The sequence below is a fragment of the Eubalaena glacialis genome, chromosome 11 (genome assembly GCF_028564815.1).
Source record: "Eubalaena glacialis isolate mEubGla1 chromosome 11, mEubGla1.1.hap2.+ XY, whole genome shotgun sequence".
NCBI classification, from domain to species: Eukaryota; Metazoa; Chordata; class Mammalia; order Artiodactyla; family Balaenidae; genus Eubalaena; species Eubalaena glacialis.
In genome coordinates, this window is record NC_083726.1 from 48,119,812 (window position 1) to 48,147,319 (window position 27,508).

At 33.2% G+C, this 27,508-nt stretch overlaps 1 protein-coding gene across 5 annotated transcripts in view; it reads right to left on the minus strand.

The window, feature by feature from the left end:
• Window positions 1-27,508, minus strand: part of CNOT2 (CCR4-NOT transcription complex subunit 2) — a 113,719-nt gene that overhangs the window by 12,879 nt on the left and 73,332 nt on the right. For 4 of the 5 annotated variants that reach the window (XM_061206055.1, XM_061206056.1, XM_061206057.1 and 1 more), the window contains 8 exons: window positions 20,822-20,888; window positions 9,971-10,118; window positions 9,043-9,225; window positions 6,686-6,765; window positions 3,910-4,035; window positions 2,017-2,141; window positions 876-996; window positions 626-782 (listed from right to left, as the gene is read on the minus strand). In XM_061206055.1, coding sequence (XP_061062038.1) covers window positions 626-782; window positions 876-996; window positions 2,017-2,141; window positions 3,910-4,035; window positions 6,686-6,765; window positions 9,043-9,225; window positions 9,971-10,118; window positions 20,822-20,888 — 1,007 coding nt within the window. The remainder of the gene's footprint in view (window positions 1-625; window positions 783-875; window positions 997-2,016; window positions 2,142-3,909; window positions 4,036-6,685; window positions 6,766-9,042; window positions 9,226-9,970; window positions 10,119-20,821; window positions 20,889-27,508) is intronic. The other variant, XM_061206059.1, reaches the window with a different exon arrangement.

Below are 27,508 nucleotides of genomic sequence, written 5' to 3' on the forward strand. Positions count from 1 at the left end.
CCAGGGCTGTAGTTTTTGCCATGCAAGTATGACAAAGCAAGAGAGGGGCAAAGCAGTCAGGGGTATATGTAAACAAGCCATCATGACTGACCATAGAATTTAACTGGAGAAGAAGGAAGTGAATTCATCTAAGGGGAAGAGAGACAGGGATGTTGAGGAACAGTAAAAAGGTACAAGAATCAGTGGGATGAAGGTCCCAATGGAATCTAATGATTACAGGAGCCCGCAGTAGAGGGAGAGAAATGGAAAACAGGAAGTGGCATGGCAGCACAATCTTACAGAGAAACTGAGGTTACCAAAAATGACGAAGTCAAAGGGATGACTAAAGAAGTGAGAAGCTGAGGTATGATGAAGGGTAAGATTTTTGGAGGAGAGAAATTCAAGAAGCTGGGATTTCAGGATTTAGGAAAGACCATATATGTGTATATTGAAACTGCTAAATTATAAGAGGAATATTACTATAAAGTGAGAGTGATCCAGGAACTAATATAAGAGGGAATGACCCAAAGAGTCAGCAAATACCAGCAACAATGAGTGGCAGCAGATGATATAATTTGCAGACATGAAATTAAAAACTGCAGGGAGGTATTATACACAAATGTAGGGAGAAAAGAAAGAAACTTACTCAGGAGAGTTCAGATTGAGGCCTAATGTTGTTAAGTCACTTCCTAATGCAAGATGTACCATTCCTGGGTCTGTCTCTGCTGCCCTGATAAATGTTAACAGGCCAATCATTCCAAACTGGTCTGTCACCATCCCTTGGGGAATGTTAGTAACCCGACCTGGATAAGAAAAACATAGTCATTTTTATCTTTGAGGAAAAAGTAAAAAAAGTGAATTCTATAATATCTTTGATATATTTTATAGAGTCCCACCATCAGGTAACACCTGGATCCCTTTTTTCTGCTGGTTATTATTTTGTGTTGTTGAACTTTTATCTCCAGGGAATTTGGGTCCATCTGTACTTGAAGTTGTCTTGCCAGATGTATTCAAATTCTAACATGAAAAAAATTAAATGTGACATTAAAATTTGTTATGTGTAAAAATTTCAAGTTTATATACTAGTACTTTTCTATTCACTTTTTATTATATTTAAGTTGGTAGTAAATTATTACCTGTTTTTCAAGTTCTACATGAAATTTTTTGTTTCCACAACTGTGCCATGGTATACAAATAAATCCTGTATTGTACATATTTGAGTACTTAAAGGACAAGAAATATATGGAAAATATTCTTATTTATCTCAGATCTGCAGTCACAGACAAAAAAACCTCTCTATCTCAGAACTTTTCATTTTGGGATACACTTGAAGTTACACTCCTCAATACTTTATTAGTATTTTTAGAAGTATATTTTAGAAGTATATTTAGAAGATAAACTAAATATAGTACATTACCTAAAATATCACCATAAAAGCCTCCAAGATAAGTTAGAAAATACGAACTTTTTATTTTTTTAATTTTAATTATGAACTTTTAAAATTCATATTTATTTTAATTCTTACCCAATAATCTTCTTTTATCAATTATTTTAACAATATACAACTCCCATCACACACACAAAAAGCTATTTTCAGTGAAATGTGGAAGAAATAAACACACTCGTTAAGTCAGAAAGAGGAAGCTGGGTTGGCTGAATCAACACAGGAATAAAAATGTGTATAAAGATTCTTCAAGGAGAAAACTTACTCAAGAAAAACACAGCTCCTTAGAAGGCTATAATATCAAACTTCATGGGATCCAGCTGACAGGGACTACAATAAAAGTCTAAATTAACTCTGAGAAGTTCAACAGAAATTTGCAAACCTATATGAAATAGGGAAAAAAATAGGCTATCTTCTAAGTTATAAAGGTTTTCCACATTCTTCAGAAGTTAGATTATTACAGATATTCAAGATAAACAATTTCATAATAGTATTTAATAAGTCCTTAATATAGTGTACAAAACTGTTAATATAACAGAAATCTGAAGGGAAAAAAACTATATAATTCACATACATAATTCTCAGTTACTTACAGATTTACTGTCATCATTACTTGATGTTGGATCTTTATAACTGGAACCAGGTAACGCCGGAAAATCTTCGTTGTGTATTGAGAAGTCCTGGGATTGCTCATTTGCTGGTTTTGTTACCATTCCAACTATGTAATGAAAACAATCCAGAGAATTGCAATTGATATTTATGATATTTTGCTACAAATTATAAAAAGTTAACTTTTCTCACAATAATATAACAAAAGGATTTTTAAATTACGCTATGAAAGCACACTTCAAAAAATTGGTGTTCTGGGTAACAATGAATAACTAAATTCTTATATACTGATTAATAACTAAATATACAAAATAATACAAGGGAAATAAGTGGTAATCCTATAATTCTAATCTAATGTCATATATAGATGCTAAAAAAACATAATTTGATATTGGTAATAATTATTAAAATTTTTGGTTTAAAAACTTGCTTTAAATATTTGACTAGTTATTATAAATACCAGTTAATTGTCAAATACAAATGAACAAAATAATTTTAAAGAACATGTCAGTATTCTACTTGAAAGTGACTTACAGGGTGAGAAAATTGCAATCAATTATAAAACAACTCCATATTATTTCAGATTTTCTTGGACTCCATGTAATAGATGTAAAACATGCAAGAACTGGGAAGTAATCCTCCCACTATACTTGGCATTAGTCAGGCCCTTATTGGAGAACAATATCCAGTTTGGGGCTCCACAATTCAAGAACGATATGGAGAAACTAGAGATGGTCCAAGGAGAGCAACAGGAATGATTAAAGGGATGAAAAAATGGACCTATGAGGAAAGGTTAAAAACATTAGAGTCTGAACTGAGAATCAAGTAGCTAGGTACTCAACTTCCAGGGCAGATCATTTTTGTTTTTTTCTGGGGGGGAAGGCTAATTGGGAAACTCTTAATGTGTATAATAATAAATTTTTCCCTTCTTCACATGTTGTTATTTGTATTCATACTTTGAAAGCCATAGAAATCCCTCTTGGTTGAAAATGGGAAAAATAGTTATCTTAGAAAAGTGATGAAATGATCCCTCTAAGTTCATTGTTTCTGCTACTGGTCTGTATCAGATTCTACCAAAAGGAAACAAGTATGTGCAAAGGATAAAAAGAATATGGTTACATTCCTGTTACATAATTTTCATGTCTAGTTCATTTAGCATCTATTAGCCAAATCTCTTATTTATTAAAGACAGTGAAAAAGGGTATTAATGGTGACCAAGAATCTACATAAACTATACATGACCCACGGGCAGTTCTCAACAGGAGGTAATTTTTTTCCCCATGAGACATCTGTCAAAATCTGGAGAGATCTGTGGTTGTCACAATGTGGGGGTGGGTGGGGGGTGCTACTGGCAGCGAGTAGGCAGAGGCCAGGGATGTTGCTAAATATTCTACAATGCACAGGACAGCCCCTCATTTACAAGAAACTACCTACTCAAATGTCAGTAGTGTGGAGGTTGAGAAACCGGCTTAGAAAAAATTGTTAATGTATGGTTAGTCATTATTAATCACTAGGAATGTGGGAATGTATTCTTTTAAAAAAATGTGTGATGAATTGAGAAGAGGCAGACCATAGAATCATTATTAAGGTGAATTAAGGCAGAAATGCCTGAAGAAAATAACTTCTGAATACCAATGAAGACTTCCTTTTGGGATTTCTATACAAATTAAGTTTTCCCATTTAACTTTGCTATCATGGTATTCTGGGAGAAAAAAGCACTTTGCATTTATCAACTCTGACAAAACTACACTACTCTGATTAGAAAACACATAAATACATGTGTGTACACACACATGCATATACGTACATATATATATGTGTATGTGCGTGCAATAGAAAGTTTTCACTGGCCATAATTAAAAAGCTTAATTAATTACCATAAGGAGCTCTTCCAGCCAAGGGGTTTATTAATGGAGTTGGGTTACCACTTCCTTCCCTTCTATTTCGGTCTGCTAATGCTGGAAAATCTGAAAGGTCCAATCCTGTCACATTTTCACTTCCATCTAAATAATAAGAAAAAACACTAGTTACTGATTCTATAAACATTTTAAAGAGGTTATTAAAGACCAACTATAATAAAGTTTGAAATAACAGTGCCTTCTTCCTAAACAATGTACAGCACTGTACTTGGTATATGTAAATGTACAATAAATATCTGTGGATTGACTTCATGTGAAAGAATTTTATGAACAATTCAGCAAAGCAATATGTACTTACTAGCATAATAAAAATCCCAAATCCTAGAGACTTAACATAGAGAATAAGGAGTAAGGTGATACATTATTTCCCCTGTGAAAGATGGTACTCAAGTTATAGGTTGTTAGTTAGCAAGAGGGGAGACTGTTGCGATAAAACTACTCTTTCATTATATCCAAAAGCAGAGGTTGTATCTGGAATGCTTGGAGCTTCATTTATAACACAGGTGTGATAATGACACTGCCTCCTGCAAACAGCTTGAATCATATTTGAGGCATAAGCAATGGAAGCACAAGCCCTAAGGACTTCTTTTTTCCTGTGGCCTATTAGTCCCATACACAAATGTGTATGCATGTGAATGTGTGAAAGTGTGTGCGTGCGCAAGCGCGCGTGCGTGCGTGCACGTGTGTTTTGCAGCTGAGGGTATAAAGTAGGGTGGAGAACGTAGGTAAATGTAGGGTTCCCATGTCTAGTGCGTGAATTGTATGAGAATATGATACAAAGCCCAGAAGTTTATGTTACCTATTACACAGTAGGCGCTCAATAAATATACAAGGAATGAATAAAATTTATTTTTGTTCATTTTGAATTTAAAAAAATCAGTTTCTTTCCTTTTAAAAAATAAATTTAACCCAACATTTCTACTTTGCCTATTTTAATCGTCACCTTGATCTCTTCTCAACATTTATTATTCTATTATTCTTACAATCGTATAGTCTTAATTTTTGAAGAATTTATTTTCTAGCTTAGCTTTACCCTGCACTATTTTTCTTTAATCTGTTTCATCTAGTGTATTATAACCATGTTCAATTTATTTTGCCCCCTTTTCCAGTTAATTTTAATTTTTCTCTAAGTTTCATAATTAGAAGAATCTCAGAAAGAAACTATTAACTCAAGATTACTTTGTTGATAGAAAATGGTTACATTCCAAGTCAGGTGACAATTTAAATTTATGAAGGGTAAAAGATAAAATCATTCATACCCATTGTTTTTAAAGAAATTGCAGTTCATGAATTCTGAATTTTAAAAAGATACTACTGTATAAAAGGGCAACAATAGACATTAACAATTTATATAGTGCTTTAATTTAAAAAGCAATCTTTTGAATTACTTGATTACAAATTAACTAAAAACTTTCAATAAGTATTAACTTTTAATACACTTCTTCAGGTCCTCTAAGATGGAGTTTAAAACTGCCATATGCTATTTGAGAATAATTTTAACCTAAAAATATTAACTCACAAATTTTTATTTTTAGGGTAAGACTTGGAAACAATTTTCCTAGTGTAAAATATACTTAGTTAAAAATGACTTTTAAAAATAATTCTAAAATTTACAGAAGTGTATAAACCATAATTCAGAATATAAGATGGCACTGTGAGACACACTGTTACTTTATGGTTCATTTAGGGAAAAAACCCTCACTAATTAAACTATGATATGCAGCCTAATTTCAGAGATATTAAAATATGAAAAAAATCTGCATTTGAGGAACAATGAAATAGGGTATTTCCTATTAGAATGCAAAACTTTAAATGCTAAAATTTGACATTTTAAAGTCTCACTTGGTCAATCTATGCTACTAAACATACAATAACACTGAAAAATTAAAAGCCGATAGCCAGAAATTCCATTTCAATTACTAAATCTTCTCGTGCTTTCACATACGCCCCATTTCATTGATCATTCTTTCACCTTCCACTTCCTTCACGTGTATTTCTCTCTCAACAATCATATTCATTTTTGCTCCTATGACCATAACAACATCTTTTATTTCCTTTCTCAGGAAAGGGTTTGGAGGCAAGGGTGGAAGAAGGTGAAACCTGAAGCAGAATAGCAACAAAGCCTCCTGTTCTCTTCTGTCTGAAGCAGCTGATAAAAGAAATAAACCAACAGACTGCAAGAATTCTTTACTGTCAAAATCAGAATTGGTTTTCCATGTAATTAAATTCTGAATTTTACACATAAAACTGGATTAAAAATTTGTAAGAGTTAAATGCCAAAATTAGTATTATTAAAACTATTAAGAACAAATTGTAAGCACTCCATATAATTTTAAAGGTTTCTTCAATCTGGGTCTCTATAGCCAGAATGCCATACCACTCAACCTAGTTTAGACTGTAGTTAACAGGACTGAGATAGGAAAAGCTCTTGAAGCAAAAAAGATTCTGAGGCACAAGTACAAACTAAGTAAATGTTTACGCTTTCTCCAGGTGTTAAGGAAACAAATCTGATGTTACAACACTATACTATTAACATGCCAAGTGAAAAAAATATATTTAACTATCTTTCAACTGTTCACTGAATTAAATCCTATTGCCTGTCAAATTCTCCCTAAATTAAGTTCTATCATCTTAACACAAAAATTCCTTTAATATTTTGACTAGTATGTTGAATTGCTTTATATTTCAAGATCTATCATATTTTTATAGGGTACTAGCTCCAGAATAAGCTTACCTGTTCCATTAAAAATGTTACTTGATAAGGAGTTATTCATTCCAAATGCCTGATTCCTGTTCATTCCAAATCCAGACATACTGGGTACATAGAAAATAATTTTAGATATACAGTAAGAACACTAACTTTCAGATGAAGAAAAACAAAAGTGTTTACTTTTGATCTCCTCATATAAAACAACATGTTTAAAAACAAATACTAATTTTTTCTTGAGTTGAATCTTTATTGTTATTTAAAGCTTCCCTAAAGTCCTTCCATGAACAACTGAGAACCAAAACATCTTAAACAGATGAATTAAAAAACAAAAAGCAAAGAATTTATATAAGCCTTGAGGAAAATAGAGATTAAGGGTATATAGTTTTGTATACTTGGAGAGCCAACTTACTGGATATAATGGAAGAAGTAATTAACCTCAAAAATAGGCAATTTAGTTTAAGACTACTGTTCCTGAATACTTGTTTTTCTTCCACTACTGGTAAAATGTGCTCTTATTACTTTTCATAAAAGATCTTCTTTCATACAGTCTGTCTTTCCCAACTAGAACATAAACTCCTCATGGACAGGGTTCATGTCATATACTTCTTTGCATCTCCTGCCCTTAGCATTCAGGAGGCTACAAAAGGCACTCTCAGTAAATGTTCAGTTAACGTGAATTAAATGGTGCTTTTCTTTAACTGAATTCAGTATTCTAAAACACATCATCTAGTTTATCTTTTAGCTACTTAAAAAAAAAAAATCTCTCCATAGTGCTCTTAATTCTAAAGTAAGGTATTTGGTAAATAGTTACCAAAGCTTCCCTTTTTTGCACAAGCCTAAACATGGGAAAACAAACAAACAAAAAATAAGGCTGAATTTAAAGCAAGGCCAGAGTAATTAAGCATGTCAAAAAGAATCGTTAACACAAATTCTAAAATGAAAGTATGCATCTTTAACATCAAATAATCTGATAAAAGACAGTGTATTAGTGTTATGAGTAAGGTTAAACTGTTTGAAGATGACAGGGTTTTAAATTTTTTGCCTAGATTTGTAAAACTAACTATGGCCAAACAATATTTTCATAAAATAATGCAGCTGGTGAAACACTCTAGAGAAGAGGAGAAAAGTCAATAGAAAGTTCTGTTTAATAGCATGTTAGAACTGCTGATGATATAGGTACCCTCAAACACTGAGTAAGTAGTAAGAGATGAAAACATTCCATAATACATACAGCTTATCAATAGTAATAAGCAGGGCTTTAGAGACCCATACTTCATTGACAATTTAAAGGCAAAGTATTTTTTAAAAACTAGAATGTGAAAAAATATGGAAAGGCAAAAATTTAAATATACATTCAATGAATGATACTACAAGAATGCAGAAAGATGTGTTAAAGTCCAAGAAGTATTATAGCATTAGGAAACTGTCAAGGAGATGAGAATTTCGATAACCCTTTACAAAAATAACTTCTGTAAAAATTAAAAGAGCAGTCAAATTATAAAAGAAGTACTCAAAAGTCTAAATAAAAGTAAGAATTGGAGGTTATGGGATGAAGATTAAAAAGGAAATGTGCTAATAACCTATTTTAATTCAGAATTTACGAGTCCTAGATAAAAGAAAGTGAATTAAATGGCTTTGATGATAGCAACATCCTTTCCCCCATATTCCCCATTAAAAAAAATGAACAATCAAACTAAAATGCTTTTTTTTTTTTTACAGTAAAGAAAGCCTTATTGCAGACATAACTCTCATATAAATTACCTGAATAGCTTTAAAATCCTAACAAAATGGGTAACTGTTTTTCATATTGTTAACTATTATTTGCATAGCAGTATATGCAATGACCAGTGCAAAAAGGAGTGAAAAGCACAAATTCATCTTTTTGTTTTAAATCCCAGGACATGACACTATTTTCAAATACTACAGATGTAGTCTTCAAAAAGTCTTTGTCATTAAGTCTCCAAAGAACAAAACTGAAATTCAGTTGAAAAGGAACTTAACCAAAGCATAAATGAAGGCAGTAATAGTCAAACATGTCTCCAGTCCTATTCATAGGTATAAAGCTCTTACCACACAGGTGACCAGCCTCATTTAATAGAGGAAGGACATATCAACAAAAACTCTGCCGGTTGGCAACCTAAGAACGATCCTTTTCTAACAACAGTAACAAAAAAGCAAACTGATTTTCAAAAGAACATGTCTTTAGTTTGGGAGGTTAAAGTTGTGATGTGTAACAGAAAGAGAAGCTTTGGTCAAAATATATGATGAAACACACTTAAGAAACAGAAGCCAAGACTCAAGAACAGAACGTTGAATATGAAAAGGCAAATTTGAAAATACCCAGAAAGAACAATTATACACAGTATCAATAAACATCTTACCTGTTCACAGTAAAAGGCTGTCGAGAAGGCTGCTGCTTTGGCATACATATTATGCTTGGCGAGCTTCTGTTGGGGCTACCTAACCCTGAACTGCTCATGCTATTTGTCCTGCTAGGAATTCCAATGCCCTGACCAACCTGGGAGTGGTTCATCATATTCCTAGGATTCATAGGCAAAATACCCCTGAAAAAGAAGTCCATTATACTAAATAAGCTCTCTACAATCACTCATTAAAATTCTCTGTAAATAATCAATTGGCCTAACCCTAGAATCTCAAATATACTTTCAAATTGCATTGCTAATTTTTATTCATTTAACTCTTTTGTCTGGTCATTTGAAAAGAAAAAAAGCTCTTTGAAAAGCCAAAGTAAACAAACCAACAAGAAAGGGCAAATCACAGAATATATGGTGATATCGAAGATGAGAGAACTACTGGTGTGACTATGACATAAAATACAAATGTATTTCACATATATATTTAGAATAATTTCATTCCAAATGTATGTCATTCTATCTTCTTCATACTAATATGCACCATTTTTGTAATCTGTTTTATTTTATTCTCACTAGAGCAATGGATGTGTGGTGAGGGAGCAATAAACAGAATTATCTGAGGAGTGATCTGAAATTGCACATACTCCTTTGAGGAATAGAGCTTGCTTTTGAAAAAAGCCCCCCAGGTGGTGATTAATCCTTGATACCCACCCCAGCTGATAACCAGTATGCTAGCTGCAAGATAAAAGCATCTTACACTATACTTATCAATTTGCAATGAAATAAAATGAGCATAGGGTATCAACTTTCTTTTCCTCAGTGAAAGGCACTGAACCAGAAAATCAAATAACTAGTTACCTTATTAAAAAACTAAAAAGCTTGCTTAATCTACAAAGATACATTTTGAGAAATATTCTGGTCCATCAATAAATACCTGCTTGGAGATGGAGGCGTGTGAAGTGACATTGTTGGTACCCCTGTTGTTGGCGTGACGTGGCTCGGTAACTGAGTGCCTTGTGATAAGCTGCGATTTAACTGAGGGGTATTGTTGCTCATCCCCCTCATTGGAAGGCCTAGTGCACCTATTAAAAAAATTCAGAAGAAGGAAATTCATTGCCATCAGGAATGAAATTGTTATCCATCTTCTGGAGTTGGTAATTTAAAACATTTAAAAATGGCCTAACGTTAATATAATATGCAAATTTTAAATGGAAATATTCATTTCACTCCAAATGGACTCTGATTTTAACAAAAATGTATGTCTGAAATTTAATACTATGAATTTTCATATTGCTTCCATTATTCTATCTTTCATATTTCTTCTTTGCTTTCATATTCTATCTTCTTTGCATATTTCTATTTTACAATAAACTGTCTGCCAATGACTGTAACAAATTAGATGACTTATGTTTCAAAATAAAAACATTTTGTACAAATATGCCTTTAAGAAATTTGCAATCTTGTGTGTTTTTATGTTTTAAATCATAACTGAGGTACGCAGACATTTAATCCCCACTTTGCTGAAGTAGCTTTAATTTTTATATGATCCTTTTCAAATGCATTTAAGAAAAAGTCTCTTTATTACTATTTACACATACATACTTCTCAACATTACAATTTTTTACAAACCCAACATAAAATGTCAGCAACTGTTAAAAACTCAACCTGATATAGCTATAAGAGACAAAAATATATAACATTTAAAAAGATTTCAAAGTACAATGACCTTCTATATGTCTAGTATTTCTGGGGCCAGGTGTGGGAATGGATGTCCAATATGTGTATTTTTCAAAACCTACTGAGGAGTTTACCATTCAGAAACAAAACATTAAAAAGAAAAATTAACCATCTGGGATAAACTTATTGTTTCCTGCCTTGTGTTAATATGAAATATAAATTATTATTTTGTTAATGATTCAGAATAATCATTGTGGATATTTAATGTTCTGGATGTTTTTTCCCCCTTTTATCCCTCAAAGCAAGGATGTTCAGCTATCACTTATGTTGTCATCACACCTGCCTATGGATGTCAATATGCCTCCTTGCCTCCATCTTCCTTACTCACACATTTTGGTGCCTTCTGTTACTAGTCTGCTGTGGAATGGCACATCAGTCAACCAAACATTCTAAACTGGAGGTTAAATAAAAGTGGTAAGATAGAATGAGAGTTAGTGAATAAGTAGAGGACTTTAGCAATAGGGATTTAAAGTGACTCCCTCCCTACTTTTTGGTCTAGTTTTGGGTCCAAGAATTTCAAAGACCTGAATATTTTGAAACTATGACTTCCAAAAATTGGGATATATATATTATGTTCTGAATATTTTCCTTCAAATATCTCTGCAAATTTATCTTTTTGCATAACAGTAACCTGTTTGTAACAGTAACGCTTTGTAACCTAGGGATACCAGTGAATCACAAAGATTTCACTGGAATCTGCCAGCTTCAGTACTCAGCTTGCAGCCTAACTGCTTCTCAACTGAACGAAGCCAATAAATCCAACTCAATATAGCTGTTATATTCTACGTGTACTCATATTCCATGAAGACCTGAGCTTGGTTCTGCATTTCTTTAAGTCACACAAAGGGAACTGATCTAGATCATATGTTGGTTTAGTCATTATGTGTATGTCTGGTCACTACAAGTTTTGTGACCACGAGTATACCGCTAGCTACAGCCACTTTCTCTGAATTTGGGACAAGATAAGGAAGAACAAGAGATTAAAAACCAGCCTATGTAAGATTTCTTCAGAAGATACCAGTCTTTTCCTTTTCTCAAGCACACTAGTTTTCCTCTAGGCCCTCTAGATGCTCCCGTAATGAACCACCAACATGACACTTTTCACATCACTTACTCAACAAACATTTATTGTGTGCCTACCATGTACCAAGCACTGTGTTAGCTGCTGGGGATACAACAGTGAACAAGATAGAAAAAGCTCCTACCCTCAGGGAGCTTACATCCTTTTCCCTAAATATGCTGTCCTAAAGTCAGCTATAGCTGCAAACTTCTCACAGGAATGTGTTTCTCAGTTACTGATAACCAAGAAACCTAATCCAATGTTCACATTTTACAGATGAGGAACCTGAGCCTCAGATAAGTTAACTGACTTCTCCAAGGTGACACAAAGAACCGAGACTCCTAGTGTTCTTAATGGCAGCCCTATGGGAGCCCAAGAAAACACTAAATGAGCACCCTTGTGAGTACCTACTGACTTGTAACACCTTTTATCTATTCTTCTTTTTTTCTCTTGCTTTCTTTTTCTGAATATGTTTACTTAAAACTTTTTCTAAACCAACATCTCTTATCTCTTCCCTCCATTTTCTTTTTCTTCTCTATACCTGTCAAGTTTTCTTTTCCTCCACATTTACTTTTCCTTCCCATTTCACTCTCTACATCTTCATCATTATAAACATACATGTTCCAAAAAATTGCACCCTTTGGCTCTTCAATAAGCCCTTCTAAAAGACTCATGAGGTTTGTTTACTTCAACCCTTCATATACTTATTATTCTATGCTGTATTATGAAAATACGTAACTTCAGAAATATTTTAGAGATTGGAGATTATCTGAACATTAGCAAAAAAAATTTTGGAGAAGGAAACAAGAATGGGTAAGGTAATATATTTAGTCAATTAAGGATTGGCACACTTGAATTAATTTATAGTGAGGAGAGTAGAGGAAGACAATATGAAATAAAGAACTCAAAGATTAGCATTTACTTTTATTTTTCCTTTAAAAAACACTTGATTTCATAAAAACAGCTAATAAATTCAAAAGCTCTGAGTTGCATTTTATTGAACCTGGTGGGTAGGAAAAAAGAAATCAAAAGAGAAGAAAGGAATGCATCAATTTCAAACTGGATCATCAACCCTTGAATACTTTATAATTGAGTTATTTTAAATTCAATTTAAAAACTGAATTCCTTTAAAACATATAGAATTAATACCACTGAGTAGGAACAGAGAAAGATTTATTTCTAGGAAACAAAATACATGGTCATTAAATTTGAGTTGCTTGAGTCAAACTATTACAACTGGGTAGGGTCAAGGGAGGGAAAATTTTACTTTTACTAGTATAATTAGAAACATGATAGAAAATTATCTAAAATGTTATACCAAGAAGAAGACATGTAAGCTGAAAGGGGGAAGAGGGGGAATAAAAAATTAGCTTAAAAAAAAAATTGACACGAAATAACTACAAGTAAAAAAACATAAATATGTATGCCTGAACTTGTGCACTGGAAGGGCAGTAGAATTAAATTTTATCAAGCACCTAAGAAATATGTGAAGCACTATGCTACTTCATCTCCTTATAAAATATTATAGAGAAGGTATTTATCCCCTTTTTATAGACAAGGAATAAAAGAATGATAAAAAAAAAAAACCCAGTTATAAAGCAGTTTAAAAGGTTACAGTTTTGAAGCAAAGTTTTCTTTCTATTTGACAAAGTGATAATAAAGGATAATACCATATTAGAAGGAATACATGAACATATTCTAAGTAGATTCCTATTTCCTATTTGGCAGGGTGCTAAACAAAGAATGAATTGAATTCTTTATTGATCATTTTTCAGAAATCCAAAAGAATACGACCTAAGAAATGTTTCCATGAATTACTTCCATTGCACAAACTGATGAACAGCACATTCCTTAAATAGTTATGGAATGATATGCCATGCTTTAGTCAATCTTTTGCTAAAGAGTAACAATATTAATAATAATACAAGTTATAAGAAAAAAAATACCAGCAACCAAATCCTTGAATACTCATACTTAAATGAAGTCTCCTGAAATCTTTAAGGAGAAGGGAGACAATTTTTAATTGATGCAAGAGGGCTTAAAGTATCCCCCATTCCATTCCCAAAGCAACTACCTTCCCTAAACTCACTGTCTTGCCCACACATAAAGGGCAACCATCTTCTTACCTCCAACCTGTCCCCATGTCTTCTTACCTCCAACTTGTCCTGAACCTAGCTGGTTAATCTTCCCTGTAACACTATTTCATTATACAATTTCCTTAATTAAAATCAAAGTATTTTAGAGAGAGAAAAGTCTCCAGAGAGTATCCAACCAAGTTACAGATGAAGATCATTTCAACTTAATTATAGATGAACTAACATCAGGCATTAAGTGACTTGCCCAAGATCACAAAAAATGAAGAATAAAAACCATGATCCAGGGATTTCCCTGGTGGTCCAGTGGTTAAGACTCTGCGCTTCCACTGCAGGGGGCATGGGATTGATCCCTGGTCAGGGAACTAAGATCCTGCATGCTGCTGATGCAGCAAAAAAACCCAAAAAACAAAAAATACAAAGCAAAAAACCACACACACACACAAACAAACAAACAAGCAAAAACATGATCCAATTTCTTGACTCTAATTTCAATCCCTTTTTTCAACCAATCACACTTTCCGCTTCTTGAAGTAGTTGCTAACCTTCACATCACGTGGGAAACTTTAATATCTGTGTCCCACACCCAGAAACTGTGACTTAGTCTGGGTCTGGGAAATTCATGGGCAGTGGGATTTTTTAAACTCTTTAGGTGTTTCTAGAAGGGCAGTCAGGGTTGAGAATCACTGTTCTAAAGTTAAATCCAATCACAGTGTAGTCTTTAAAATGCTCTGTCAAGACCCAAAAGATTCTTCTAATCTTTATTTTTCCCAGCTTTATTGAGATATAACTGACATAATACTCTTCTAATCAATTTTAATACTTTACTCACCCCAATACAAACTCTTTTTAGATACCACATACTTGACTTACAATCTTCTTTGTAATTTCCCTAGTCCCCTCCCCAAAATATGCCCCGGTATCTTTACTCATATCCTTCTCCCCACCTAGAATACTTTCCCTCCTCTTGTTCTACAGAGATATACAAGACTATTTAAAAAAGAAAACAAAAAAACCCCCCAAAAAACAAACTGCTATGATCAAGGTGTTTACATGCAGTACATGTACAGTGGTACTTGGTGTATATGGGGGGCAACACTCAGACATGAAAGTAGAATGAATTTGGGATCAGAACATGTTTCCTAGACAATACTGTATATGAACTCAATAATGAAAGAGACCTAGCCAGGCATTTGGTGGTGGTGATGAGGAGTCAGGGGAATAAAAATGTCACACCAGTTCGGTCTGAGAAAACTGCAAGATATATGAAAATGAGGACAAGTGATATGCCTGGAGGAAGAGTGGGCTTACCTTCTGGGTAGTAAGGATGTATGAGACAAGCATGGATGGAGCTAACCTGGCTTCAAAATCCTCAACTATGAGAAGTTGCTGCTGTGTTAGAACCAGCTGGGAGTCCCAAACATCTGGCTGGATCTTTACAGCAGGTGGCACTCCATCTGTGGAACAGCTCTGTGAATCTCCTACATATACTTTGTACTCCTCCTCCTCAACCTATGTTTGCATGATACATTAGCAGCACCCTTTCACAAAGTAATGCAGGTCTCTAACCTTAGAGATCATCCTTGATCCCTCTCTTTCTTTCATATCCCACATCCCCAAATCATATTAGCTCTATGTCCAAAATATCCCAAATCTAACCATTTCTCAACACCTCCAGCACTAGTCCAAAGCCACCCTACTTTCCTGCCTGGACTACTGCAGTAATTGTCTTTCTCTTTTTCTTGTCACTTGTCCCTCCTCCACTCAGCCCATTTTCTACACAGTAAGGTGATCTTTTAAAAATGAAACTGTATCTTAAAATCCTTCCCATTAAACTTAGAATAAATCCAAAGGCTTTACCAAATCTTTACAAGACTCCATGACCTGACACCTGCTACCCATTAACCTTCCACTTTCTTTGTTCATTATACTGGCCCTCTCATTCATCCTTTAACACATGAAGTTCATTCTTACATTCTCATGAGTAAGACCATTTGCATTTGCTGTTGTCTGTACCTGAAAATCTCTTCCCCAGATCTTTCCAAGAGCTTCCACTTCTCAACAGACTGGTTTCCATTCAAATACTACCTCCTCAGAGAACAGCCTCTTTGCCTGTTCGAAAACTACTGATCCCATCCACTCATCCATTAACCTGACAATTTTTTATAGTACTTATTATCAGAATCATATTATTTATTTACTAAGTAAATAAATTTATTTGCATGCTTATTCTCTGTTTTCCTTCATTAAAATATAAGCTCCATGAAAGCAGGAACTTTGTTATTTGCCATACTCTTCAATCCTGGAATAATTCTTCACTCATGGTAGGTACTAGATAAATAACACAATAAATGAATAAATCCTATCATAATGCCTTAGTCAGCAGACTCTTGGAATCTGTGTATTTAACATATGCAGTTTCTACTGTGTGCAAATTGCTTTCTAGGGTCATGACATTCAGTAAGTAATATGCAGCATCCAGGTTTCAAAGAAACTGCTGTTCTCAACTCATGTTCACATAGTAAAACTTACAAAGTAAGGCAATCCTGGTTCTACTACTTACTACCTAGGCAAGTCCCTTAACCTTTAATCAGGTTGTTGTGAAGATTAAATGAGTTTATATTTATATCAAGTACTTAACATAGCCCCTGATACATAGAAAATACTGAATAACTATTAGCTTTTGGGGGGTGAGGGTCGGGTGGGGGGATGAAACATGCCTATGGAAAGAAAATCAACAGGTGGTCCTAAAGGTAAGATAAAATGAGATAGTCTAATGAAGTAACAATGGTTTTCACCTATAAATAGTTGTTTTCTGGGGGAAAAGAGTATGCTATAGCTGCGTTCTTGAACTTGAAAAGTAGCAAATATCTTGAGATAGATTCCATAAAATTGTGAAGATTTGTACTTCTTGGATGAAACCAATGTAACAGCCTAATAGATTTCCCTTGTCTTGATAAAGCAAACCACTCAAAAATTTATCCCATGCTGTAGATTTTGTTCCCACTACTAAAACAACCTTATTCATAGTCTCTTCAAGGACAATGTCAAACATGACCTCATCTGTAAATCCTGTCCTGATCATTTAAGGTATGTGATTACTCCTACCTTTCAAGTATCCAGAAAACTCTGTACTTCTTCCTCTATTTTGTAGGAAAATAACTTGTGTATTTATCCTACTAGATTATATATAAGGACCATATCTTGTTCATCATGCATTCAACAAACATTTAGTGAGTGCCTATCGTGTACAGAGTAATGAGGATACAAAGGCAATGAAGACATGCAATAAATAAACACAGCAACACCGAAGGCGTATATACACTGTACAGAGATGGCATAAAAGAGAATGCTCTCTTCTACAACACATCTGCAGTCTCTAGCATGATGCAATATATATGGTAGGCACTCAAAAATATCTGTTAAACTCAATTCCTACCTCCTTTTTGAACCTTTCCCGTACCACTGTAGCTTACTGTGCTTTTCTCTCCAATCCGCAAGTCTGTCCATATCATTCAACATGATACCTTTTAACCTATGGTATTTAATACTTTGCATATAAATATGTCTTGACCTCCCCAACTATAAAATGCTTCTAAAGAGCAAGAACTTCCAGGGTATTCATTATTAATTCAAGTATCTGTTAAATGATCCTGCTATTTCCTAAAAGCTACCAAAATGTGTCACATGCCTAACTATACTGTCAACAGCATTATTTCTGAACCATTCCACCTGTGCTCTGGTTCTCCACAAAACAAGTAGCTTTCATATATGTATTCTTAAAATAGGAGGCCAAAGGGATGTTGTTGAAAGCACAAGGCTATGCCACTGCTTTTAAGCCAGGAGTCCGGATCCCAGAAAGAGAAGTTTATTTCCTTTCCCAGCTAGTGGTCTGGGTCCTCTGAGAATTCAGATACAAATGTATATAATGGATTCATTCAGACAGCTAGTTAACCGATGTGGCTAGATTATAGGCATATAAGAAGTACTCCTTTTTCTCAAATCCTCCAAGGCCCTAAATCCTGTTGGTAAGAAAGAAAAAGTCACACCAACGATACTACCACTTAATTTCAATGCATTGACTATCCAGGGGAAATTAATTCCTGGCTCCCTGTTCATTCCCATCTAGTACACAGCTTCAGGGAGCCCAGGGGTCTTTAAACCTAGACAGTATACTTAAAATCTTACGCACAAGTAGAGAACAAGTAGAGAACATCATGCAACTTGAATCCAAGATTCCATTCACCAGCTTCTACAGTTACCACTTGATGCACAGTAGTCACATAAACCCTTGGATGAAAAGTTACATTATTTGGATACAGCTATACTGTACTAGAACCCATGATCACACAAGCTCCTCATCCAGCATTTTCTGGGTACCCTTGTGTACTATACAATCACTTCCACCCAAATCTGGCGAAAAGTCGCTTTAAGCAGCTCTGTATCCATTCCAAGAGGAATTCCTTCCCTTGTTTTAAACTCAGTGAGCCTCAGTTTTGGAGAGGGCACTCTTCCTTCTCCACTTCTAATCTCTCTAATCAACAAGAACACAAAACAGATAGTAAACCTCCATTTTAATGGCTCAAATTCCTACTGAACTTTGCCAATCTGAATACAGAGTTAACGGTGGTACTCAATACACTTGGGGGGCAAAAGAACTTTGTAATATCAAGCCCAATGCACAATCAAAGTTAGCTGCCATAAGAATAACATCATGAATCTATTCCCACCTACTTATTCTATCTCCCCATCCTTTATTAAGGTCAGCCCCTCAAGTTTTATCTTTCTGACTTACTTATACTACCGAAGCTCTGACCCTCAAGTCCTACATGTTAGCTGGTGTTCTCCTCTCTGAGAAGGTGTGTGTTCAAACTACTTAGCAGCTGAAAGACTTATCTGGCCCTGTCAGGTCTATCCTAACAGACAGAGACTAGGAATTCAGGCTCTGTTTTATTTTATTTTACTAGTTGTAGCTTCTAGATCTGTGCACTAGAAAAGAATAATTGTACCCTGACTTGAGACATTTCAGTTTCAGTTGATCTAAGGTTCATTTTTTAAAATAAGTTAATACCTACAATGTCAGTTAAAAGAGTGAGCCATGAATTGAAAATGCTGGTTCATCAATGCTACAATAATAAAGCCATTTATTATACTAAACTCCAACAGGAAATATTTGTCATATGTAACTTCTTTTTAAATTACTAAGTACCTTAAAATACTTTTCCTAATGAAAATAACTTTGCTCATTTATTAACCTTTGTATATCCTTAACCATTAGCACAATCATGTACACAAATTAAGTCAATAAATGTCTACCTTACCAATGAAATAACTATATTCCAAACCTAATCCATTCTATAACTTAGCCCAATTATAACTTCACATTTGTAGGTTAAAAAAATTAGATCAGATTTTCAAAGTCCATATAGCTGACTGTATTGTAAAATAATTGCCGTTCTCCTTCATTGAATAACCTTGGCTTCTCAAATATAACTTTTCTCTATTCCATTATCTACTTTCTGCTGTGATAAATTGTGGGCTTTAAAAAGAAAGCAATGTAAGTTCTTTGCAGTTTCTCTATAGAAATAAAGGGTAGCTTTAAAATTTAACTAGATATTTCCGACGTAAGGGTTACCAGAAAGGTGAAAGTAGTAGGCTTCAAACAAAAGCAGTCCAAACGAAACAGTTATCTAATAATATTCCCTCAATAACTAGAATGAACATTTGCTGATAAATAAGCAATATCTTTTTTGTGTAATAAAAGGCTTAAAAATGTTTTCTACTTAACTAGAGGAAAACTAATATCTGTAATTAATAATTTTCCTTACTAATTCTGTACTAACAAAATTGTCTCATAGCAAAAAGAATGCCACAAGAGGTAGAGAGAAAAAAAAAATAGATGGAAACTGTATTTGTCTAACAAAATAAGTTTTTTCCCCTTACTAAATTTCAAAATAAAATTGAAGGGTAAAGTGGTATGACAAACTACTCTTATATCTATCAAAACTTTGCCTTTCATTATACTGGGAAAGAGTTCCAAATCAAATAACTGATTTTTATTTGAAGCTGGTTAAATTATTTGGTCATCAGATTGTCTGCTTCAGTTACCCTATTATTCTGTAATCTTTGATGGGAATTTACATCCCTTTTAACACTCCCCTCCCACTACAGAGATGAGAGATTAGCAGTCTCTGACATTGAAAGATATGACAAATCTTATTAATATATAAAAGTTTGGAAAATTAATTTAAAAAAAGGGAAAATTTTATAATTTAGTTTTATAAAAATTATGTCATAATAATAGTTAACATTTATTGAGCGCTTACTATGCGCCAGGCACTGTGCTGAGAGCTATAAAAGTATTACAACACATAAAAGAAATAAAATCTTGTATATGGAAAAAGCTTTGAACTGTTAGTCAAAAACAGAGATTGTATACCCAGACTGAGCCAAAGTAAAAGAAGTATTTGCTAAACAAAGAGAACATTTCACAAACTGCTAGGTAATGGGCTTACATTAATAATAAGACCAAAAAACACAAACAAAACAACCTACTTAACTGACCAATCAAAAAACCTTTAACTTCCTCCAACTGAAAACATAGAGAATGTCTATTTTTAATTTGTTTAGCAAATCTTCTTCAAAAATATTGCAAAGGAACATACACATACAAAAGATGAAGAAATAAAATTTGATCTACCCTGTATCCAAATAATTCTTAATTAGAAAGGTCTGAAATATGAGGTTTTTTGCTAAGTAAAATAAGAAAAACTGAAAATTAAATATCTTTCCTTTTAAACCCTAGAATAAACCCACAAGGGCAGCATTATTCTTTATTTGGTAGTTTTTTTTTTTTTTTAAATAAAGTATCCCAGAATAAATACAAAATTCTTACTTTGTTGCCCGTATAAACTTGCCCCAAACTGAGACAGCTGACCTGATGTAGATGGTGATGCCAGCATCTAGAAACAAATTAATTACATTAGAGCATAAAGAAAGTACACAGAACATTGCACTGACACTTTACAAATCTGTACAACATATCGTAATATGTGAGAATCAAATCCATATTTCCCAATCTTCAGAAAAACAAAAACAAACATTGCATAATAAATTCCATGTTACTTAAGAGCGTATCACAATTGCATGACATCAAACTATGCAAATAAAATTAATTTTTGATCACTAAAGTTTTTTTTCCCCAGTTACTCTAAATGAAACTATGACAGCATCATTACCTCACTTTTAAAAAAAGCAAACTATGCTAACAAATACATGAAGACAGTACTTCAAAAAGTCTAAATTTAAGTAAAATTACTTGATTCTTAAATAATATATTAAGCTAAATTCTAAATTCAGTTTATTAAAGTTGAAAATAAAATTACTTAAATAGAAAAGTTTTGTATTTTGTAATAGTTACTGATTTTTATATAGAAATATGTGTATCAAATGGGTAGAAAAATCTAACAAACATACACACAACCATGTACGTGGAGAGGTGATACAATACCAAAGGACAAACCCAAAATACTTACAAATATGTATAGACATGGTATATAATGTACACTGCATGTACATGCATGGCACTTGTGTACAATGCCTTTCAATTTTTTGCATCATCTTTTTTCCCCTAGAATAAAAATTCTTTGAAGGCATGTTATATTCATTTTTTACTTCTTCATAGAGACTAGCACTGCATGTGGCAGTGCTATAAAAAACTAGATACTTAAACTGAGTAAATGAAAATGTGTACGTGTAAGTGCATGTCTGTGTATTCCCTGTCTTATATTAAGCAACCATCAAAACACCGTAATTAAATGACATGAGTGAGCTACGTCATCAAAAGGGTTATAATCTAGTGGAAGGACAGAATGAATTATACAACGAATTATGTTCCAAGGCACAGTATGGTAAGTGCTCTTAAGGAAGTATAAAGTATCACTGGAGGAAGATATTTCTAAAAAAGGGTGAGGTAACAGGAATACTTTGTAGAATGGTAACATCTGATGTGGGTACAGATGAGGGGTCTTCCAGTGTGAGAATATGCAGTGAGTGCGATAAAAGTTAGTGACATGATTAGAATACAAACAAAATAAGAAACATCAGTGACTGAACAATAGGGTAATTAGGGAAGGGAGATAAGGCCTACCCTACGCACACTGGGGAATAGAAGAATGGGAAATAAAAGAGTGATGGGACCAGATGCAAAAGGTCTTCTTAAATGTTATGCAAAGACAGCTACTAACTATGGCGATAAAGAGAAAAAATAATTTTAAGCCAGGAAGTGACATGATCAAACTGTGCTTTGGGAAGATAATTCCAACAGCCAAACTGGATGGAAATGGTAAGATACTAAACTAGAACAGGAGAACTGTGACTACGAAGGAGTCCTACTCAAATGGTTGAGATATAGGGGAAAAGAGATGGGTGGAGAATCACCAGACAGGGAACTATCAGAGGCCTCTCTGGTTTCAAGTGAAGAACTGGGCTGACATTGACCTCAGTAGGAAAGCCAGGGGGAGAAATACTTAAACAGTAGAGGTTTATACAATACACATTTCATGCTATTTTCATGTCAAAATTCAAAATTGTTTTAATTATTCTGAAATTCACGCAAGTTTTTATACAACAGTAGTTTTAAACTAATGACATACACCAGACTCTTCTGGGGTTGGGCTAAGTTACTACTCTAAACACAGCAGTATTTAAATATAGTAACAAATTTTCTAAAAAAGCATCAAACCTTATAAATATTCCTTCTGAAATCTGGAGGGTATACAATATAAACAGTTAAACTGAAAGAATACGCATTTTATGCCTGACCAAGTTCTTTTGTTAGGTACAATTATCGTTACTATTACCACATAACCGCAAATATTTTAAGCACATTAAAGGTTCATTTCTAAATTGCAAGAACAAGATCAAAGAACATATGTAACATACAATGAAGCTTTAGTTGGTGACAGAAGGTAAAATGTTTATAATAAAATGCCTTAACAATCATGATTTTCTGTTATCATTATAAGCTATAAACAAAAGTAAGAGTATAGTTTCCAAAGGCTTCACATAAAAGATGCTGGCCAGCATGAATCCATGACTTAGAATGATCCATAATGTGAACATTCTAGAATGGACCACTAAAAATTTTACTTTTCCCAGAAATGTGTATGTTTATTGAGCACATAACTCCAAAGAACAGACATTTTATAGTCTACTTTCTCACAAAGGTTATACATCCACAAGTGGGTTATAGGTATGCCAACATATCACTCCTCTCAGCACTGGGAGATAAAGTAGAGAAGATGACACAACATGAAGGTAAAGGGGGAATGGCTCCCTGGGCCAAATATTTGAGTCGAAGAGCAGCAGGGTGACCCATTTACCAGTATGACATATTAAATATTATCATTTTCTCTATGTGTGAGTACATAGTACATAGAGAAGGTTAGTAAACAATGCTTTACAGAAACATGAAAGCAGTTTGTTTAATGGTTTATAACCTTCAAACCATCCAAGTAAAATAAGCATTGATCAGCTATACAAACCGATGTTAAAATGACTGCTTCAAAATGTGTCAAAAATGCAAATATATAATTTCTTATAAAATCAATCCTAGCGGTATGTATTTTTAAACTCTGAAAGCATGCTTCATAAAATATATCAGTGCTAAAAATGGATTTTAAAATGGATTTAACATACAATGAAGGAATATGGGGTAGAAACACTATTTACAAGCGTAAAGAAAATACACAAGAAATGTACTCTGGCACAGAAATAACTACAATTAACAGATGATAGAAAATTTATATAATTTTTTAACTGCTGAAAGTTAATTGTATAAAGGTAAATTTCTTAGAAAAATATACAACTTTAGATCAAGAGACATATTAGAGTAGGGAATATAAGCATAAGTGGAAAGAGCCCGGCTTTGAGTCAGAAAAAAATCTAGGTTCGAATCCTGATTCTGCCTCTTACCTATGGGAGAGCCGAGCCTCTGTTTCCTTCCTGTAAGATGGAAATAACACTACCTACCTCATAGAGTTGAAGTGAAGATTAAATTAGATAAGATATACACATATTAAGTGCTCAATAAATGGTAGCAGCTGCTGCTAGTAATCTAATCTTCCTCCCAATGCAGAACTCTCATTAACAGCAATCAGAGGGGCAGCCTTCGGGGAATTTATTGAATAGTACCCTAATTTTATATTCATTTTTGCTTAAGAAGCTAAAGAAAGAAGTTTATCAAATGAATTCTAGATAAAATAAGGAGCAGAACTTGTGTTCTTAGAGGGGGAAAATAGTAGAAAAAGATTAAATGTCACACAATCAGTAGAATGCTGAAACCAATAAGCAGGTTACTGTGTTCCCAGTCTAAAACCATTATAACAACTATATTCTTCCTCATTTCTCAAACAGTCTATAATACAACACTTCATTCAAACAACAATAAAAACCAGGAAGCAACTAGAAGAAACAGTAATGTAATACAAGTTATTTTCCTGACTCAACAAAGAGCTCCTTTATCCTTTTGCTTAATGTACAGAATATCAAGGAAATCAACAAGTTAGAAACTGTATTTCTAAAATTATTTCCACTGTTACTAGATATAATTCTGAAATCCATGACCAAAAAAACTCTAAAATTATTTTGTTTTATAAAATGTACATTTGAAAAACTTAATAATAGGCCAATCCGGCTCCTTCCAGCAATCCATAAAAGGAAAGAAGTGTTAATTATTCTATCCCCCTCATGCTTCCCAATAGTGATCACCTCTCGCAATTATTCCCTCCAATAAAATGTACCTTCAATCACAAAACCTATTTCAAGAAACATTAAAATCAGTATGGTCAAGAAATAATTTTCTACATAAAAAATGACTTCAAAATGCAACAAAGTGTTATTAAATAAAAATTCCCTGACCACAAAAGCAATTTAAAAATGAAATATATAAGTTTTTAAGTGTTCCTTAAAAATTCATTGTACAATATACTTAAAGGTATGGTGATAATATAATTCCTAGCATTCTGTTATTTATTTCAGGATGAAAACAACAAAGAAATATGATTTTGCCTATATCATATTTACAAACAGAAAAAAAAACAAAAGTTTTAAATCTAGATAGAATATGAAAAACATTTAAAAATTAAAAACAGTATGGTTAAAAAAATAAGAAACCACTGAAGTCAGAATGAAATCTAGTAAACAAAAAGAAAGACTATTAGAAGATAATATATTAAAAAGACCAAAAGAAGAAAGGGACAAGAAAGGAAGCAGGCAGAAAAACAAAATAGTAAGTCATAGGATCTGGCAGCTTATGAATCAGAAATCAATAACAAATTATGAGTTTACCAGATATTTCAAGTAATTTTGATTAAAACATTAAGTTTTCAAAAATAACATTTTCAGAAAGTGTAATATATGCTGAAATAGTCAATGTAATTAATTCCTATAGAACATTTAACATTCAAAACATACTAAAGAAAGTATGGCAACGAAGATCTCTATATTATGTTGTCTGAATTTTAGGTTAGAGCCAAAGCACAAATTTAAAGGTATATTAAAGGCTCTTAATATGCACTGCTAAACTGTTTTCTACAAAGTTTGTATTAATTATGCTTCCACAGCAGTTACTTCAATGTTCCCTCACAGATAATGGCTACTCTTCCACTTAAAAACAAAAACCAAAAAAACAAACAACAACAAAAATCCTCTTTGCTAGTATGAAGAGGAATAAAATGGTATTTTCTGACTATGATTTTTTTATGATTGTTATTTACTAGATGAAAAATTTTGTAATTATTTTTGTAGATGTATCAAAATTTGTTATATCTTTTAAGTGTATCATTTTAACTCCCTTTTATAAATAGGCTTTTATCTTTAAAATACAGTTTGAAGATTATTTAAACAGCAATGAATTTAAGAGATTTTTAGAACACTGCCTTCAAATCATTTGACATTTAATTCTAATTTCTTTAAAGTCTGATTTATTTACATTTAACTCTATTAGGTTATTGTTGCCATATAAAATTTTGACATACTTATATATATTCAAATTAAAAGTTTTAAAGGTTATTTTTGAGTTTTTTTAGGTAAATAATCGTATCTGCAAATAATATTAACTTTGTTATTTTCAATATCAACTCATTTCCTTCCCTTTCTCTAACAAAAAGACTCAGTAAGAGCCCACTATCTCCTACATCTTACAATAAGTTCTAAGAACACAGCAGTAAACTAGAGAGGCAAGATCCTTGCCTTTGTTAAACTTAAATTCTAGTGGAGTAGACAGGAGAATAAATAATTAATAAATACATACTTCAGGAAGAGATAGTTGCTGTAACTGTTAAAATGCAAGAAAGAAGTTAGAAGGATATAGTAGTAGTAGTAGTACTGATAGTATATACAAGGCTACTTAGGAAAAGAGTGATCAGAAAGGCTTCTCGGGTAAGATAGATTAACAGATACCTGGATGTAGTGAGAGAGAATACCACGTGAAGATCTGAAAAAACTAAGCGCAAGGTCCTGAGACAGAAACAAATTCAATGAGCTAGCGAGTCAGCCAGGATGACCCTGTATGTAGTTAAACACTAATCATGAGGATGACAACAATAATGGTGATAGAAGGTATCCTTATTTTATACTAGATTTTAACAAAATATTGATTATAAATTGGCCTGAGAGAAATCCTAGTTGCCATAATTGCTGTAGGCTAACACAAGTATGAAAGTTAGGTACGAGTTCAAAATGGTTGCCATTTGTCAAAACAAGGAAGTAGTCTAATCAGTTTCATGAGTTTTTTTTTTTTTTAAAGTAAGGATAGGTGCTACATTTCATGTCTTTACAGCACATATTAAAACAAGGGAAAAGAGGTTCCCACAAGTTTGTGCATCTAAAATGATTATGCTTAATTAAGAATCACCAAATGAGTGCAACAAAGACTCAAAAGACTAGAAAATACGTTAGCAATCAAAATACAGATATAGTTTTTAAGAAAACCCTAAAATTGCTTAGATTATACTGCCCCCAAAGAGTTGTCTATTGTGTCTTATATGAATGTTTTTCATTTTCTATAAGTCTCCAAAAAAAGATTATAATTAAAAACAAATAATTAAAAATCACATAATTACATGATACAGGAACTATCAGTATCCAAGCTTTACATATAGATAAGGAAACCAAGGCACGGAAGAGGTCATATAACTTGCCTAAAGCCACAGAGCTAATAAATGACAGCGCTAAGATTCAAAAAAGGAAAAGGGAAAGGGAGACATCAAGCCCACATCTGCCTACGATTTACTTAATCTTGTGAAAACATTTAAGTAATATATCTGTAATATTTATATTACTTTTATACCTCAAAAACAGCAAATTCAGCATTCTTCTGAAAGACACATACATGTACAGGCATCTCTTGAAATAAAAGGCCTTGGAAAATATGAAGCAGCCCTAAAGAAATACTTAGCAATTTAATCAGCACACAATCTTATAAAGAACAGTTTACCAAGTACTTCTACAACCATGCATATGATGAAGAACAATTACGTTTTATGCTCTATGGTTAGGGTAAATCAGGAATTGGTTAGGT